General features: G+C 42.0%; 1 protein-coding gene and 1 long non-coding RNA gene across 3 annotated transcripts in view; both read right to left on the bottom strand.

Moving 5' to 3' along the window:
* LOC133211079 (uncharacterized) overlaps nt 1–15,927 on the bottom strand; it is a 29,848-nt gene extending 13,921 nt beyond the window's left edge. Inside the window, exon 1 of the long non-coding RNA XR_009725103.1 lies at nt 15,751–15,927. This is a non-coding gene — a long non-coding RNA (uncharacterized LOC133211079). The remainder of the gene's footprint in view (nt 1–15,750) is intronic.
* Nucleotides 1–18,974, bottom strand: part of VSNL1 (visinin like 1) — an 82,966-nt gene extending 63,992 nt beyond the window's left edge. The window contains exon 1 of one of the 2 annotated variants that reach the window (XM_061351184.1): nt 18,722–18,974. In XM_061351184.1, the coding sequence (XP_061207168.1) occupies nt 18,722–18,974 (253 nt within the window). The remainder of the gene's footprint in view (nt 1–18,721) is intronic. The other variant, XM_061351185.1, reaches the window with a different exon arrangement.
* Nucleotides 18,975–19,192: the final 218 nt, after the last annotated feature.

Here is a 19,192-nt window from a genome sequence, read left to right as displayed (position 1 = left end):
GTCCAGAGGAGGCACTGGATCTTGGCTGAACTTGTGCGACAAAACACCAGATCGACATTACAGCAAGCCCCTGTGCAGACTTTCCAAGAAATTGTCTTTCTGCCCATGCAGCCTCTTACCAACCTGTTTCAAACTGCTCTTTTGGGGGGGTCCAGATTTATTAACAAAAAATCATACAGCTTTATGTTCTCTGATTTCTCTGGTCTTTCTATGGCCATTGTCATACACTCAATGAGTTAATAAGCTTCCCTTGGATGAAAGATGGGGACTATGCTAACAATTTTAAAGATATTTTTAGTAGTTGTGACAGGTTAGTACCACTGACTTCCTGACACTTCCATGCGGAATGACTTAGTACCAACTAGCTCCAATCCTTGGTAATTAATATAAAGGAAAGAATACAAGCACTTCTACAGTATTGTATTTCTTTAATTCTATAAACTTGTTTTATATGAATGTGTAAGTAAAAGATACCTTTAGAAAATAGCATCTCTCTGGTGTTACATAACGAATTAGTTGTAATATCCCACTGCATCTATAATGCTTAGTTTCAAGCACCCAGATATACGTAGATACGCTGTAAGTCCCACTTCTCCAAACAGCACAGGTCTTTTGACATTTTAAGAGGAGCAAGTTACTACGCACCTAAGCATAGTGTCAGTTAATTAAACAGGTTGAAGCAAATCCAGTCACACCCAAGAGTCCCAGTTCAGATACTGTGTAACTCGCTTTACTTCCAGGTCTCATGTTTCTCTAGATTCCTGCTTTTCTTGGAGAATTGTCCTTTCCATATAGAAATGGCACTGCAATCATCATTAACCTAGTTAAGCTTCTTTGATTTTCTTTCGACCATGACATGTACTCACTTTGTCCTTGCTTTTGCCTTCTAAAGCAGTTTATAAAACTTGAAAAAAGGACTCCTTTGTATCATATGGAAAATAACTGTGCTGTAAGGAACAATACCAAGGCTGAAAAGCCTAAAATTAGACCTGCGAGCTTTGCTTTCATTGGCAGCGACGTGTGTGCATTCATATTGTCCCAATCTTACATTCTACCTATTCTTTCTAAAGACACTACTTTCTGAAAAACAATAAAGCTTAAAATTAGCAAACCTCTCTGATTTAAGGGTATTCTGACCTTGGTGACTGGCTATTTTGATCACATTCACCTTTAGGTTTTAACAGTGAATTACAAGATCAGACCATTTTCAAAAGCAGTTGCAAAGAAAAAGCATTTGCAGAACAAAAAGGCTGAACATCTCTGAAATGGTGCCTGGAATAATCTTGTAATTTCCAGGCTGCTTTTTTTTTTTCTCCCTCCTAAGAAAACTGAAACACAAATTTAATAGCTGTACTTTTTCTATCCTGAAAGCAAGCTAATGAAGATATACACATTCTATAATGTGGCTGGTGCTGGGCAACATGGGACTAACAGGGATAATTCAGTCATAACAGGCCAGCATCTATGATATACCCATTCTCTTCTCACTCACATTCATCCAGTTCCACTGTAGTCAACAGGGGGAATAAGTAAGAGCAAAATGTATCCAAAAGGTCAAACTTCATGGATTTTCAAATGAAGAAAGCCATAGACAGGCTAAAGTGAAGACAATGCTAGCTACTGCCTTAAAGATAATGCAAGCTGTTGCTAGCGTAGTGTTTATTTTGAGTGTCTCCTTGTGGAATTTCAGGATAAAATATAACTTGGCAGTGAACATGAAGGGGGTATAGCCACAGCAGTCCAATTTCAACAGACTATCAAGATGAACTGTTGAGAGTTATTTTACAGCTTTACGGCCATAGATCACTCTGAACCACCATGGTGTTACTTGTAGAACACTACGATATAAATAGCAAAACTACATCCACTATCTAGATACCTGTGGTATGCTCAGACAGAGCACTTTTTAGGTAACTAAATACCATCGAATGTGCTACAGATAAAATACTTGAGTTAGGATATTAGCTACAGAGAGAAACAATGCAAGTTATTTATCCATCAAAAAATGCTGATGTGGATCTCTGACTGCACTAGCATTAAGAGCTTAAGGCACCAAATCAGGGGGCGATTTTCTTTCAGAAAAAGAGAATTTAATTCTAGCATTGTTACAGTGAACAAGGAGCCAAATAGTTTCTTGGAGTTAAGACCAGGGGAAGTCTAGACAAAGCTTGCCCTGAACTGCAGTGTTTCCCACTGGAAAATGTGTGGCCATAAAAAGTAATGTTTTCAAACTAAGACAAAGAGCCAGAGAATACTATTTATTTCAACACACTGATTTTGTCAGTATTTCCTAAAGTTTCCTACACCCTGGAAACTTCGTAGGCTGTCCTTCAAGCTCCACTTAACCAAGTAGCAATCTTCACGGGTCACACGGTGGCATTTCAGACTATGTTGAGCTTTTGGAAAAAAACTGAGGCTGGTTGTGTCACTGAGACAAAATGGAGATATTAACCACCAACTGCCTCATGAGCAGCATGGAAACCCTGAGAAAGGTAAACATACCTTTCCCAGGACCGGTAAATTTTGTCCTAGTTCCAACCCGAGGATGAGGTAATTTCTTCCTAGGACAGCCCTTCTTTTGTGCCTCATTAAGCCAGGTAATTACCTCCTGGATTTTGTGGGTAGGAACATGATGTGCAGTAAGTCCATTTATGGGGCTGTGGTTTCAGTCTCAAGCTTAGCTTTCTATTCTTACATATAGAGAGTTGCTTTTACTGCCTTGATAACTGCAATCTTTGAAGTTTCTGTAACTCTTTCAAACTCTTCTAATGACTCAATCACTATGGACATGCTTATACTTGAGTATTAGTTCAGACTGAAATCAGGAATGCATATGAACTACAAAAGGTATTGCTGAGAAATGCAAGGTAATAACACTCTCATCCCCTTGTTAACCTTCAGTAAATCATCTATTAACACAGTTATGTTTCCAGAGAATAACAATTCTATATAGACTAAGAGCACATATACAAAGAACTATTTTGGAATAGCTTTTCCCAAAGAACATAAGAAACAGGAGAGCTCCTCTTTGCTATTTGCTTCACTACACAAACATGATCTCTCATTTTACGTAGAATGTATAAGACCAATGGGCCTATATACTTACAGAAAGAAATTTCATATTATTATTGATTTCAATGGATAATCAATAGTAAACTGAATCAATAGTAAATTGATTGTTACAGGATTTTATAAGAACTGCACTGGAAGGAGAATTACTACATTAAAATAATCAAAATTATGCAGATTCTGCAGTAAGCTGTAGAATTCTTTTAAAAATAAATTTAGTTATATCTATTTTAAAAGATTCCCCACAGATCCTGAGATCCCCACACAAGCTATGCACACTGTGTTGAATACTTCATAAATTTTCTATACTCCGTACTATACCATACAGAGGTTCTGCATGGAGGTAGAAGGTAGCTTTGCAAATTTCTTCATGAATAATGTAGAGAAAAATAATCTAGGCTCTTCTGAAGCCAACTGACAAAGCAGAGGTAATGGCACAATATCTTGAGTGTGTGAAACAGCTGAGTAAGAAACTTCCTCAAAGCTTCACACAGACCTTGGGGAAATGTAAACTTGTGACCGTGGCATAACTGATGCAGCCTATTTCTTAGGAAAAATGCGTTATCATTCAAGCTTTCTGTGGCATCTTATGCCTTTATTCGTTTGGACAGTCTTCATGGTTGGTGCCAACTGTCACATCAAACCAGTGGGTGCTGAGATGAGTTGTGCACTGGACTGCCAAAGTGCCCCCAGCTCCCAGGTCAGCTCTCCCCAGCCCACCTAAGGCAGACACCAGGTGCTAGCTGGCTGTGCCCACACCAGATGCAGAAGCAGGACCCCAGCAGCACCCTCTGTGCTTTACTTCACACCATTCATTCTCCAACCAAGGAAGTACTTACTTCACTCCAAAGCAGTCTAGACATGAGCTAATATATATATATACATCACAGATGCAGAGATTACTACCTGACATAAAACCAGAAGAAAGCATCTGATAAAGAGAAAAAAGAAAATAGGTTGAGTAAGCTTCATGCTAGTGAATATATTCCTATGATAATCTCCTTTTCCAACAGCTACTTCATCTGCTCACCACAGGAAGGGCTCTTTGATGCTTCTCACTAGCCATATTCTGCTTTTCCACTCCTTGAGGCTTGGTTTTATTTTGGCTGAGGGGAAGCGGATTTAGAGAAATCCTTGCAGGAATGGCAGAGTGCAGGCAGCTGCCTTGCCTACTAATCAATGAATGCTGCCCAGGAAAAGAGACAGGATGAGCACTGTTTCCTGCCTGCCTGTTCATCTGTCCCCCTGGGAAAGAGCAAAACTGCAGTGACACATTAAGGCATGTGCTGTCCAAGTGCCTCAGGCAGAAAAATAAGCAAAGTATCAAGTAACTGAGCCCTCTGAGCTACCCATGGGATGCAGGGGTGTTCCAGCCAAAGCAAAGTCCCGCTCCAGTTAAACCATACATTTCAATTTTTCATTTAGAATGATAAAAAGTCCTGTTGAATGGTCTGAAACTACAACAATAGAATAAAACTGGCAAGCTATTTACAACCAGACTGTGAAGTTCTACCTTCAGAATACACACCTAAGCTGAAAAGTTTGCTGTACCAGCTCCGGAGTCTTGCTATGCTGAAAAAAAAATTGTACAACCAACTCATATATGGCAGATTTTAATCTTCTGTCTTACATAATCTGAACTTGGCTGACAGCACTTAGTAACAACTTAATGGAGCCTGATGGAGTTGAATTGGCTCATATCCAGTGTGACTGGTGCTCAAATAACTCCACTTTTAAATATTTTGCCACAATAAGAAATGGGAAGTAATGATAACCTACAGTTGGCCAAAGAAATAGAGATTTTTCAAAGGAAAAACAGGGAACACACAATTTCTGGACCATTCCACATAAAATAGGTACCTTTCATTTTCTTCTGCTCTAGTACTTTAACAAAGCCCTACTTTCACCAGGTCTCAGTCTTTACATTTTCACACCCATTCCCCTCTGAAACAAGCAAGAACAAATAGCTACTGCTGCCAACTCTTACTGTAACAACAAATCATCGGCCCAACCGGAGACTAGCAGAATGCGACTGGTTATACCTGTTTACTTCACTGCACTGAGAAATCCTTACATTCCAGTTTATTCACAAACTGACTTCTGGGAAATGCTTTACCATGTTCAAGGAAAAAAGCCACAAAGCCTATTTAAAATGAAATACAACTATGTATTATAGGCGAGATCTAACACTTTTTAGTCTGCCATAAAGCATACAACTGACAAAAAGTAAGTCATATGCTTCTTTCTAAAAGATAACTTCAAATCCAAAAGAGAAACTGATCTGGGACCTTATTCTTTCATAGCATGTTGACAACTCTGCATGCACGAACAATTTTCATGTGTGTAGTGGAGACCTGACACCTGTGTTTTATTATGCAAAAACCTAAGAAGAAAATATGTTAAGGACCACAGCTAAACTGATAGAATTGATGTAATAATTGTATGTAAATGTACTCTGTAATTAATCCAATGTAATTAAAACATAAAAATAACAGAGACATGCATCTCCTCACTGCCTACTAAAAAAGCCCAATCCATGCTCTGCAGCCCACTTCCTCATTAGCTCTAGCCCAAGTGGGTCCTTATTATCACACCACCACCTGACTGAGGTATCAGCACCAAAAGTACAGGAACGCAGGAGAGATGTAAATACCACTGTAGACAACAAATTGCCATTGTATAACTATTCCAAAGTTAGAGTGATGGTGGCCTAGTCATTTAAATTTAAGATTTAAAACAGTTATTACTTTTAGTTCATTAATACTTTTATTTCATTTTTAGTTCATGAGTGACACACAAGCACTTGCTTCTGTAAGAATTTATAAGTATAGCCAGTATTTGTAAACTGCACTGTTTAGCTTCAAAACAAGTACCTCAGGGAGCCAAGAGGAAAGACAAGCCTCATGAACAGGTCACAGGCAGACAACAGTAACAACTCTGTATTGGTCCCATTACTCCAGGAAAGGATTACATGGCAATTTTAATCTGACAGTCCAGTTCCATTGCCAGAAAGTTACACCCTCCAAAGAAAACCTCTCTCATTTTTGGAAACAGCTCCTTGCTTAGTGTCTTGTGTATATTCTAGGACTTGCATGGCACATGCAAGGTAGGGCAAAAAAAAAATACTGGCCATGTTTCTTCACCAAGAAAAGAAAAAACAATCTTTCGAGTGAGCTAAACCTGCAAAAGAACAGGTGGTAATAACAAAGCAAGGCAACAGGAAAAGCTTCCCTTTCTAACAGATGCATGTGATTCGGTGACCATGTCAACCCAGCCAGGAAAGGTTGGGCTGCATAAAGAGCATCAGCCCAAGCTGGTGCCACCATTAACCCTCCCACTGTCAGGACCATAGATCACCTGGTGCTGGGGTAATCAGGCACTGCATTTCACTTCAGTCAAGACAGACCAGTATCACACCAAAAGTCCAATGGGAAACTGCTTTCATCCGAATTTCTAGGTCTGCATCCTCATTCCTTCCAAATACCAAACGTGGTCACCACACCAGCAAATCCTCTACTACTCATCTCACTGCTAGATGCAGAAAACAATCACCAATGTAGGAATGATACCTGAACTTTATAGACAGGTCTTTTGAGGAAGAGACTGGCTTCTACTGATGAGTGGGACCAAAACATTTGTGGCTTAAGAGTGAAAAATTTACGCAAATGCCAAACATTTTTCTACTTTGTCTTCCAACTAGAAGCAGGGGTTTTGAGGTTTTAGTCAAGCTCTTTCCTATCAGCAGCGCAAACTAAGTTCCTTCCATGAAAGGAACCTCACTGTAACACGTGATCAGATAGGCAAAACATGGTCTACAATTCACTATGAGAAGCAGTGTCTTGGATTCCACCCTCCGCTTTGCCTTCAGTTTTCTAAGAGCTCTTGCACAAGTCACGTTTCTGTCTTCAGCATCATCATGTAATACAGTGTGAATGAAATCACATCAAATTCTATAAATTTGCCAATACTGTAGGTGTCATATCCCATTGAAAACTGACATCAGCGGTGAAAAACTACATAGCACATAAATACAACTGCAAAACAATGAGCAACTTGTCATTTAAATACTTCAAAATCAGGACCCTCAAACTAACAGCTTTTTACAGAAAAAAACATGACTTTTAAAAGCAGTAGCTCAATCATAAGATCAATGAATCATACAATGAGAGTAAATTTAAAGTCTTATGCAAATGCTTCACATTTTATTTTTCAATCCTTCTCCCCACTTACTTTCATGTCTCAAATGCCTCTAGATGAGCAAATTCCCCTGCGCCCACACAGAACTCACTGCCAGAGGGAGTCTGCACTAGGGGTATTCCTCTGGTCATTTTTAGGACTTACTTGCATGTGACTTAAAACTATTTCAATTCCTCTTCTTCTTCCCCAACTGCTACATCTATCACCCGTCTCACACATACATATAAGTAGTCACCACAGCTCACCTAGCTAGCTAGTGGCATCTCAGTTAAGTCTTCCTCTAAGCACCTGTCACGCTTTTGTCCTAGTATGGTTCTGATACAGCCTGGCTATCGTTACATCTGAAGATGCAGTTCAAAGAAAAGTTGCAAGAATCAGCTGGATTTATCACTAAATTCAGTGTTTCCTGGATATCCAGGCTTTTCCCTGCAAAGTTTTCTCATAACACATAAAAAAAAAATGTGAGAAGTGGTGAATCCGTTGGTGATTTTCTAATTAATTACCCTTTTCGTGAGAGGGTCTCCACTCTTCTGTCTTTCCTACATGTTGACACCTTCGCCTTCTGGTACCTTCAAATGCTATTCTACTCCTTTTCCTCACTTCCCCCTGCCTTTTTGATTCACTTAAAATGTCTTCTCCCTAGCACTGAAATCCTCACAGGTCTGATCCTGCCTACATCTCTAACATGATTCATGATCACACCTTCTCCTTTTCCGCAAGTCTCATCTCCTTTAGGCTACGAGCTAGCTAAATACTTACACCTACATTTCTAGTCAACTCTGTTCAACAGATTTTCCCATGTATTTAAATCTAATCACTCACGGAAGTGTTTTGGTCCTTCAAGAAGTTCTTTGCACTATTCAAATCCATTCTTTGATCCAGTTTTTCCAGTAGGGATCTGATGCATCAGCTCACAGAATGAGTCCCATTTGTGTGACCTGGGACTTTGGTCCAGTTACTTCAGGATAGGACTGATTCATAAAGGAAATTTCCAGTTGGCATTCAACTCTATGGTAGCATTTAATAATGAAGCACCATCAAGCCATACTTCCATTTGCTCCCTAGTATTTCCTGATGTTTGTGCTTGTGAACAGCACTGCTAATGCCACTGCCCACCAATGGCATACACTTCCTTTTGCTGTACAGCCACATCTAAATTACAGTTACTGTAATTTGAATTATTACAGCATGGCAAATTTTCATAGCACAGTTGACACAACATAAATTTGCCCCTTTAATCTGTGTGAAATTGATCCCTTAGTTTGTTTGTTCTACTAGATTCAATATTTAAAAGAGTACCTCATTACTCAAGCATTCAGAGTGATACCACTATCTTCGATCATTAGAATAAACAAAAAACTGCTTGTATCTGCAGACTTCTTGAAGGGATTTTCAATGGAAAACAGAAGTACAAGACTAAAACGGCCACTAGCTGCTGTGTCGGTCTTCCTAGAATCAGGAATCTCATAAATTACCATTCTGAGTGACAAAATGCAAAATTGCAGAAATAGGTAGTATGTTAGTTGTCTCACACAGCTTCGGATGTTGAAGTCCTTCTGAATGTATTGATGACAACAGTAAACGGTTGTGTTTACCAGGCAATGCTGAGAATTACTATTTCCGTATCTCTGTAACATATAATCCCAGAGCAACCTTGAACGTTTCATGAACTCTTCCTTTTATCTGGAGATGAGCTGACATTGATATATTGTTATTGGTCATCACTAATACACTTCTACTGGTGACAGGGAGATGCATACAGCTGAAGTGAGTCACATATTGCAAGACCTTCCAATTTATACGGAAGAAAGTGGAATTTTCAAGGTATCTTTCTGTCTGCTCCTCAGCCAACTATGGAATATAAGACACCCACTAAAACTCAAGCTATAGTTAGACACAGGGATTTTTTTCACATATTTGAAGTGCATGAAGTTGCAGGGTTTGGCGCTTTTTTTTTAGATTTTAAATTGACTACCTGCATTTCATCAACATTAAACCAGCAATACAAAGTAACGATAGGACTGTTTGATACCAAAATACAAATTACTTTATTATTTTATATTTACCATGAGTTTCTCATACAACAATTCAGAACCCTGTCAAACTGTTTTCATGTATTTACAGTTGCATATCATGAAAAAAAAAATTATATTCAGTGAAAAATATTTGGAGGTACTAATGTAATGTATCTCACAAGGAATAGCATTTAACTAGCAAACAATTCTCTAGCTCATTCTTGTCTAAAGAAAGCAAACTACTTTGTGACTGAAGAACTTGTATGAATAGATTTTGTTAAGCTAATTAACAACGTGGATGTTATGGCATTAAGTGATATGCACATACTGAGAAGGGGACCATTGATAACAGTATGTAGAAATAAAAAATGCATTATATGTTATGCTAAATTATTGTAACATTTTTGGTCTTCTGTATCACATCTTCCCACTCCAACATCACACAACCAAAATAAAAAAATAAAAGAAGAATAACTACATAGGCTGTGCTCCTACTATGCAGATTTACAAGCAGCTCCCTTGGGCCTTACACTGAGGTACGGGGAGGCAGGGCACTGAAGAGAGTGATTCAACAAAGAGGAGAGATACACAGAAAGAACACAGCCGTATTCAACATCTGTTTGCATTGTACCATGACTTCTTACAGACTTCTCCCTGAAAATACCTATCTATATCTAGAGATACCTGCATACAAACCCAGCTGTTCAGAACATGCTCTAGGTGTGACTACACCACAGCCCCTGCAGCTGGAGTAGATGCGTGCCTGAGCCAGCTTTTATCTTCCTGGCTTTGCCACTCTAACCAGCCCCACCAGGACAAAGCAGAACGTGCTGCAGTCCGCATAACCTGCTCAAGAGCAGGATGAAGACTTGAGTACAGCTAAGCTCTGTACTGCTGTGTCTGGCTTGCTGCAGATACATCATATATTTGGTTTAGGGATAGGTTGAGTATGTCAGCATATTTCATTCACAACCTAGTGACTGCAGAATAAATATATCCTAATTATTCACAACCTAGTGACTGCAGAATAAATATATCCTAATTAGCTTTGCAGGAGAAGGACCCAGTTGCTGCTATCAGACATGGATTGGTTCAATGTCACTCTGTGAAACCCCTGAACATGCATCTTTGTGCACAGGCTGCAGTTACAAGATCTTTTATATGTTGTATAAACATCACTGTACATTGCAGCTGCACTTCCTAGAACAGATCCTTGTTTTATAAAGCTAACAGTTTAAAAACCAAACACAAAACCACAGTTAAAATGCAAGATGAGGGAGGCATCCCCTATGGTGAAACACAGGTATCATTAGGGAGAGGGAGACGGGCAGCAGGAGACTGTTGGAGCAGAATCGAAGAAGAAAGGAAGCAGAGACAGAGAGGGGGGGGAAAAGGGATCAGTGAAGGCTAAGGGATGAGATAAGACATGCAGCAGAGTTAGTAACTGCTGACACTTCAGGATTAAATTCTCATAACAGAGTGGGAAGCCTGAATGAGTAATGTTCACCACTTAAACCATGTAGAAACTTATATTACTTATGGATCTGTGTTCCAGTAGCACCTCTTTGTGGCAGACATTTGAGAAAAATCTAAAATCTCATAACCCCTTCCAACCCTATTTCCCCAGACAAGAATTAATATCAATAAAAAACAGCCATTGAATTCAATAGGTAAGCACTCACCCAATGTGTACCACAGCAAGAGACAGCTCTTGTAAGCAAAACTAGTTAATGAAAAATGATGAAGGCTACTTTGTGATCTACTTACCATACCTGAGGAGGAAAATGAAGCCTTAGAAACTACCTCTCTCAAGCACTCTGGCATTTGAGTAATACAGCTGAATCATTAGAAATTCACTGTCAGAAGGCAGCAGGCATATTTTATGTACTTATATTGGAAAAACAATTTGTGATTTCTTTGACTCTCTTAATTTAAGGATGTGTTATATGTAAGTGTTAACAAGGTAAACCACCTAATGTTCTGAAGACCAAAAAGGATGCTAATCTTCTGAAATTTCTCATTTTGAATGGCTATGAAGGAACAGATTCCAAGCTCACTGGAGCACACTGCAGAACATCCTTTGACCTTACGATGTGGCTAATGTGATCAGATACAAGAGTACTAATATATCCAAGTCAGACGAAAAACCCCAAAACAGGTGAAAAATACAGGTCAAACTTCATTAGAAGGCATCTGAAGAAACAGTCATTTCATATAAATCAGGCTGATTTGCAAAAAGTGACAGTACAATCCAATGTCTTATGCATCAAACTAAAATTCCTTTTCAGGCTATCATACTTTCAAACTGAAAGCCTTTTATGCAGTTCAAAACAGGTATTTCAACACCATCCTTGAATGCAGGTACTCATTTGTGTCATTTGAAAAAAAAAGCAAAAACATTCAAATGAAAATTGACTTTAAAAAAGTACAGTATATAAGAACATCAACTGTGTATGTGCTGGGCATCAGCAATACCTGCAGAAATAACTTTTTGAGTGTTATCCATTACATAAGCTGATTTTATTTTCAGTGTTAAGACCTCGTAAAAATGTTCACTTTTACCAACTTTTCAAAATCACATTTTTTTCCTAGATATACGAACTTCTATTACAAAAACAAAAGCATTTTAATTCAAACTGCTAATATGCCAAATATGAGTCTTCAGTTACTTTGTATTCCTAAATATAGCAGATAAGAGTACACAGAAATATGCTGTATTCTAAGAGCTTTTATAAACAAGATGTTCTAATTTTAGAGGACTCCATTCTGAACAAGGTCTAATTAAATACACAGATATTCTCAAATGCAGTCCACAAAAAGCGTAACGTTCGGCTCTCCTCACTTCCATTTAATTCCATCTTGTAGTGAGTGATTTAATATCCACTTTTGAATAAAAATGTTTTTCACTAGGTGGAAGACTAATCTTTTATTGAAAAAGAGAAATTATTTTTTAGATACTAAAATAAAGTCATAGGTATTTTACAAGCACCTGGCTCAATAGCTTACCTATTTAAGATTAATATTCTTTCAACTACTTCATAGATTGATTGGCTCAAGAACTGGTAAAGAAGACAAGAACCAAAGCGCATGTTTTAACACTAAGGATAATTAACTACTACAAAATACTAGGGAGAACTGCCAAAAAAAAAAAAAGCCATTACCTCTGATCTTGTAAAAGCCATTACCTCTGATCTTGGGTTGGTTGGGATTGTTTGGTTTTGGTGGTTTTTTTGGTTGGTTTTTGGCTTTTTGTTTGTTTGTTTTTCAATAAAAACAAAAAGGTATGTGCTTCATGAACAGAAGACTAGACAAGCATTGCTGAGTCAAATGTTGCGGATTCCGCCAGACAGTTGGTTAAGGTTCATGTTATTTGCCCTTGCAGAGTTAAACATGTATGAATCTAAAAGCTTTCTAAAACACGCCTTTCTACTTAGCTACAAGTAAAGTAGCTTTCATCAAAAAGTTTAAAACCTTGTATTTGCCTAAAAGCTCTGTAAATTACCATCAGAGTTTGTTTTTTTTTTCCTGAGTACAGATTATGGCTTGTACATTGCTGACAGTATATTCCTTATCAAAGTTTGAACAACCAAGGTAATCCCACTGGTTGTTATTATAATGGTGGATTCAAGTCATTCAGAGGTAAACAATATCTCATTACTTTGTTATGACTAACTATGATATGAAAATACCGTGGTAGGATCAAATGAAAACAAAACAGTTAAAAAGCCATTTATACATCATACCATTATGGATGTCAGTTTCACATCTTCTCACCAATGAACTTTGAGAAAGTCAATTTAGTGAACAAGAAACAGGTAAAATGATTCTTTCTGGTATTTAGTAAAGTATACAGTGTAGCTGCATAAAAACAATGATGCTTTTCCAAAATCATCAATTATTTAAAACTACATCTGCTTTAAGCCAAAAGTGATTAAAGATCATTTTAATAAAGAAGTTTAGTGTCTCATATATATTAGTGTTAAAGCTATACAAATCACCATTACAGCTTGGATTTTTCCCGCACATCAATTTAGATTCTTGTAATGTTGATTGTGTAGATATTCTTCCCCAAATGGCTTTCTGATCATAAAGTGATTTTTAAATTCTTTATTTTCCTAGTAAAAAACTCACTTGATAACCTCAAATTATCGCTTCTCACGGCTTTAAAAATCGTAGGTTGTTGACAAACTCAAGAATGTAGCAAACCCTTGCTTCTTCAAAACAGTGAAACTGGGGAAGCTATAATACATTCTGTTAAATTTGTGCAACCTGGGATTGAAAAAGTGACTCTGGGATTTGTTCCAGGCAGAGAATCTCCAATTCCAGGCAGAGAATCTCCAATCTCTTTAATACTTCTTTCTTTGTCCTCGATATCAGCATTTTAGAACATATCATGTTTAAGTTACTTAGGCATTTGTCATCACAAACCCAATGAACACTGTTTATTTCAATTAACTGTGGTTTTACAAGTTACTTTATGAAACATATTCTGTTCCTTAGCCTCCTCAGGGGAATAATCACAAAGAAAACCAGCTTGATATTTTTAACAAACACATTAGTGAAATGGAATATCAAGTGATTTCTATCTCTTCCTCTCCTTCAATTGGCTCCCTGAAACTACTTACTTTTTACAACCTTCAGCTATGAGACCATCTCTAATAATCTGCTTTAATTTCCTACATGTGTGTTATTGTCCTTTGGGTCATATTCATATCTAGATGTGGAAAAGCTCCTGAAAGCAGAAACCCTGTGGATTATGTCCGCATAAAGTTTAAAACACAAATTTGAAAAAACACATCAATAGTCTTAGCAACTTATAACTTAAAAAGCAGTAGGATTTGAAGCACTACCCAGGGATTTTGTATTTCACAAACAAGTATCCTTTTTATCATCTGTTTCTGTATCTTTGAAAGGGATTATAGATATTACTCTCAGAGCAATAGTATAAAATTCAAAAGATAAGATTCTCTCTTTCTATGAATAAAGATAAGAGTCAGAACTGAAGTAAGCAAGTGCCTCCCCGTGATGGAAGCCCATCTGGACCCTTACATCTTAGAGCACTATATATGCTTATGGTCTTCCCTGTCTGCTGTATTCTGGTATCAGAAATGCTTTCAGCGATGGCACGCAGAGAAGCTATAGAGTAAGACATGATCTTTCCCAAGGAAGTGGGAATAAACAGTGTGTGAAATAAAAAGTGGGAATAAACAGAATAAAGGAAATAAACAGTGAAGAACATAACTGGTGAAGAGAAAAGCAATTCAAAGATGCAATGAAGGTACACAAACAGAAAAAACAAAATTACACTCCAAAGGAAGAACAAAAAAGGTTAAAGATGTGCAGAATATTAAAAAGTACGCAAATGCAAGTAATGGGGACCCACAAGAAAAGGGGGACAGATAACACAGTCTAGGCTCATTACAGTGAAGTCTGAGTCAAAATTAGGCTTGAGGAATAATGTGTGAAGACCACACGGCTGCTCTTCTTTCCTAGTGTAATACAAAATTAAAGGAAAGTGCAAAATCTACTGGCAATTAAATTCTGAAACACGATTCTTTTTAGACCATTCTAACAACAAAGGAAATTTAGCTCCAACCCATGCTGGTTAAACAAATTAAAAATAAAGGGATGAAGGCCAATGCTGAAAATGTTTGACATCACAGACAAGGAGCACAGTTTTTCATGTTAAGTGCTACGTGTTTCAATTCCAGGCACTTTAAAAAGAAATTTGCCTATTGTATTTAAAATGCTCTAACTCTAATCTCAATTAGCGTTTAGTTTCTAATTTCAACTGCTGTTTAATTCACAGCTGGAGGATGAGCCAGCGTTGTGTGCCCAAGTGACATAAACTCCTGGAAATCATAGAAATCCACAAGAATCTGTAAAATTTGCACAAGTGAATACATAAAACACAAGCATGAGGCACAAATATAACAGAAAAAAACTCAGGAATGTGCAGTGCAGACAGACATAAATTTAGAATTCCAAAAGTGCAAAACAGAACCAGGACAACAGCTTGAAAAGTAAACAGTTTTGGAAGCTCCCGTAACAAAGTTCACCATATTCATGTGTTTGTTAAAAGGAATCTAGATTCTTAGATTCAGATCTTGCCTGCAGCTGCATTGAGTACAGGCAGAAAAGTCAAGAGGGCTATACCATCCCAACACATGGAGAAGGGAACTGCAGGAGCTTGGTGCTGCAGCCCATTCATTCCCTGAGCCCTTGAGCAAGATGGTGCTGGAAGGCGCATGGGGATCCCCAGTGCAGCCCAGCTATGCTGCAGTCAGCAGGGTGTCGTACCCTGGGACACATGCAGTGCTTTCCCAAACAGATCCAATGCCAGCTTCATTCCATTGCTTCTATCCCACGCAGCCAGCCTGATTCCTGCAGGCTGAACCAGCAATCCTCAGCTGTGCTGTTTTGCTCTGCCCTGTCCTACCCATCACATCCCACCTAGACTTTACCTTACTATTCTGGCCAGGGCTTAATTTTTCTTCTAGTTGGAACTGTGGCATGGTATATGCTATAACTCTGTCAGTGTAGTACATCAGGGGAATGCACAGCGGGACCTGTACAATGGAACCAACAGCAGTGGGGACATCCCTGGCACTGCTCTGCAGTTGTGAGGTTATGTAATGCCTTAAGAGTCTGACAAAGATGTCGCTCGACAAACGGCTATTGTGCTGTCAATAACTGGATGCTGCAGAACATGAAGCATGGTGAAAAACCACTGGCGCAATTCTATGTATGGGTATGCATTTGTATGGGGCAAGAAGACAGGACGACCTAAAAAACTGATTAAATATTGCAGTTCTATGCCAGAGAGGTTTGTGGCTGAACAAGAAGATAAGGATCCAGTCCTTAATTAAAAGGCAGGAATAATACATAACAAGGATCAAGAATGTATCTCCTTATTTTTCCTTGACAGCAGCATTAGTCCACAGTATGTTTTGTTTGAATGAAGACGTGAAATGTAATTAATTAAAATTGATCACAGTCCACAAAATGCATAGTGCTGCTCTAACACTTAACTGGAAGACCCTTCAAGTAAACCAATGGTCTTAAATAAACATTGCTCTTTTTTTGAAAAAGGGTAGTAGTGGGTAGCAGTGAAAGCTAACGAGTCTGAAAATGTGTCATAGAAACAAACTACTAGTAAGCATGCCTTCTGAAAGGGACAGTGAATATGTATTTTACAAAGGCTGTGCATACTTAGTTTTACTTGAACGTGAGGAATCTGTTCCTTATCATACCCCGGTTAGTAAATACGTGCCTCTTTTTCTTCTTCATAAAGAGATGGTGGTACCTCTGAGAGATGAACTTTCTAATATACGAAGGAAGACAATGCCTATCCACAGAAACGGTCACTACAAAATACTGCTATAAATATTTTGCCACTAGAATTGTTGGGAGAAGCACCTGTATCTGTTACATTATCATCTTCTTTGCAAGAACGTGGAATTTATTCTTACATTTGGCCTTTTGCTGATTGGCCGAGGTTCATATGTGCAAGTAATCACATTTCAGTTTTAACGAAAGGGCAGGTTTTTAATTACCCTGTTATCCGCACGCTTTTTCAGCCGAAAAGCCTGCCGGTGGAGGTGGTCGCCGCCGCCGCCTCCTCACCCTCACCCCCCGGCCTCGCTGCACCGTTTCGGGCGATGCAGGATTTGGGAGCGCAGTTCCCCCGGCGGTAACTCCGCACAGCCGAACTCGGGCTCCCCTTCGCCCTGGAAGGGCAGAGAGCCCCGTTCCACCTCCTAAAAAAACTCCTGAACGGGCTCCTCCAGGGACCGCGGGGGGGGCTGCAGTTGCATAAGATCAGGCTCCTTCCCTCTTCCCCCCTCCCCATTCTCCAACCATTCCTCCCCACGTCGGAGGCCGAAGCTGCCAACCCAGGCTGGGGCAAGGCTGGGGAGCGCTGGGGGAGTACGGACACACACAACACCCAAGCAGATGAAGAGCTCAGTGGGGCTGGGGACAAGATGCAGAAGAGGGGCTGTGGGGTGACCTTGCAGGTGGCTTCATGCACGGAAGGCATTGCCCGTCTAGGGGGTGGTCACCAGTGGGAGCAGTGGGGCGAGTGCAGAACTCCGGGGAAGGACGGGACACCCCGGGGTGATGGTGGTGGACCCTTCCACCGGGGGTGCGGGGACCTGAGCTGCAGGGGGCAAGGCAGAGCTATTGGGGCCCTTCCAGCGACCCCGCCGGAGCCGGCGGCGGGAATCCCGCCCAGCGCAGAGCCCCGTGTCCCGGTGCGGCATCCCCGTGGGCTAGGGGAGCGGCCCCGGCACCGCACACACGGCACATCACCCCCCGCGTACAACTCGTTTCCAAGCGGGGCTTGCGCGCAAAGTTGCGACGGGCGGGCTGACCCCCCCCTCCACACCTACTGTCCGTCCCTCCGCGGCCGCGCACCTCGCGGAGCCCCGCCACTCCTCTCCGCGCGGTTCAGAGCGGAAAACGCCTCCCTTTTCCCCACGGCTGCTCACGATCTGCCTCAACCTGCTCCTTCCTCCTTTTGTGTTGCTCTCTGGATATGAATTCTCTCCCCGTCGTCTCCTTCTCCTCCTCCTCACGCCTTCGTGTGGGAGATGATGGCTGGGACCGTACACCAGCCTGTGTCATCTCCTCCCACCTCCATTTCACTCCGAGCAGTGCCCGAGAGCGCGGTAGCAGCGCGGCACCTCCGCGCCTGCACCTCCCGCCGCGCCCGGGGCTCGCCCTGCGCCCGCCCCGTGTGCCGAATAAAACGAAATAACGAAATAAACCCCCTCTCACGAGCAGTAACAACGGCGATAGGGCGGCCACAAGGGCCGGGAGCACTCCTGCCTTCCCCGCGGGTGTGATGACCTTGCGAGGACTGCTCCTGCTCTTCGCTTTCGCACGGTCTTTAGGGTTTATTATCTTTTTCCTTACTGGCTCTTTCCAAACGCCCAAGAACGCCAAAGACTTCACTTTCCCCGAAACAATTTCCAGGCGCAAACTGTGAAGCGAGAGATCGATGCGTCCGTTTGATGCTGCCGGTATCGATATCCGGATCGAAGGCGGGGGTTCGGTCTCCTATCTCGCAACAGTTGACGGCAAATAGCCTCGGGCGCGACTGCCCTTCATCCCGCCCATGAGGCTACACCCCCGCGCCCGCAGCAGGGAGGACCACTCGCTCGTATCCACTTCCCTGCTCCCGGGGCGGAGGACCCCCGAGCGATGGGGAGCGGCCGCGTCGACCCGGCAGCCCCCGCCCCGGCCCCCGCTGTCCTCCCGAGAAGAGAACACCGCGCGGGGCAGCCCGAGCCAGCGCGTCCCCGGCTCCAATCTCTCCGCCCGGCGGGCAGCCCTGCTGACGGCGCCCCGACGAAGCTTCCCGCACGCCCCGAAGCCCGGCGGGGGGTGCGGAGCCCGGACCCCCCACCCCAGCCTGACCACCGTGGCGCACTTACAGAGGGCGCCGAGAGCTGTCCGCGGTGCGGAGGAGGGCGCTGGGCCGCTGGGTCCCGCCGGGGTGCTGGGGCCGGAGGGACGGCGCCTCGCTGCGCGCCCGCCAGCCGCTTGCGCCGCCGCACCTCGCGCAGCACCTCGCACCACCGCCGCCGCGCGCCCCCGCCCCCGCCCCGCCCCGCGAGCCGCCCGCCCTCCCGCCCCGCACTGCAGACCGCCGCCCCGCGCGCACGCGCCGCCCAGCCGCCCGAGCATGCGCGAGGCCGCCGCCGCCGCCGCGGGCGTGAGGGAGGGGGAGCGCGCGCGCGACAGGAGGAGACCTCGCGTTGGCGGCGGGAGGGCTGGGGGCAGAGCGGGGGGCGGGCAGCGGCGCCAAGTGCGTGTCCCTCCGCGGAGCCGCGGCGGCCGCAGTGTCACTGCCAGGGACCCGAGCAAAACTCATCGTGCATGGGCAGGGGCGCGGCCTTGCCCTG

Source organism: Neopsephotus bourkii, unplaced genomic scaffold, assembly GCF_033783945.1.
Source record: "Neopsephotus bourkii isolate Nb327-2 ecotype Australia unplaced genomic scaffold, CSIRO-AGI_Nbou_v1 NB_565, whole genome shotgun sequence".
Taxonomy (NCBI): Eukaryota; Metazoa; Chordata; class Aves; order Psittaciformes; family Psittacidae; genus Neopsephotus; species Neopsephotus bourkii.
Note: the sequence above shows the minus strand (reverse complement) of the source record. Positions and strands in the feature narration are given on the sequence as shown.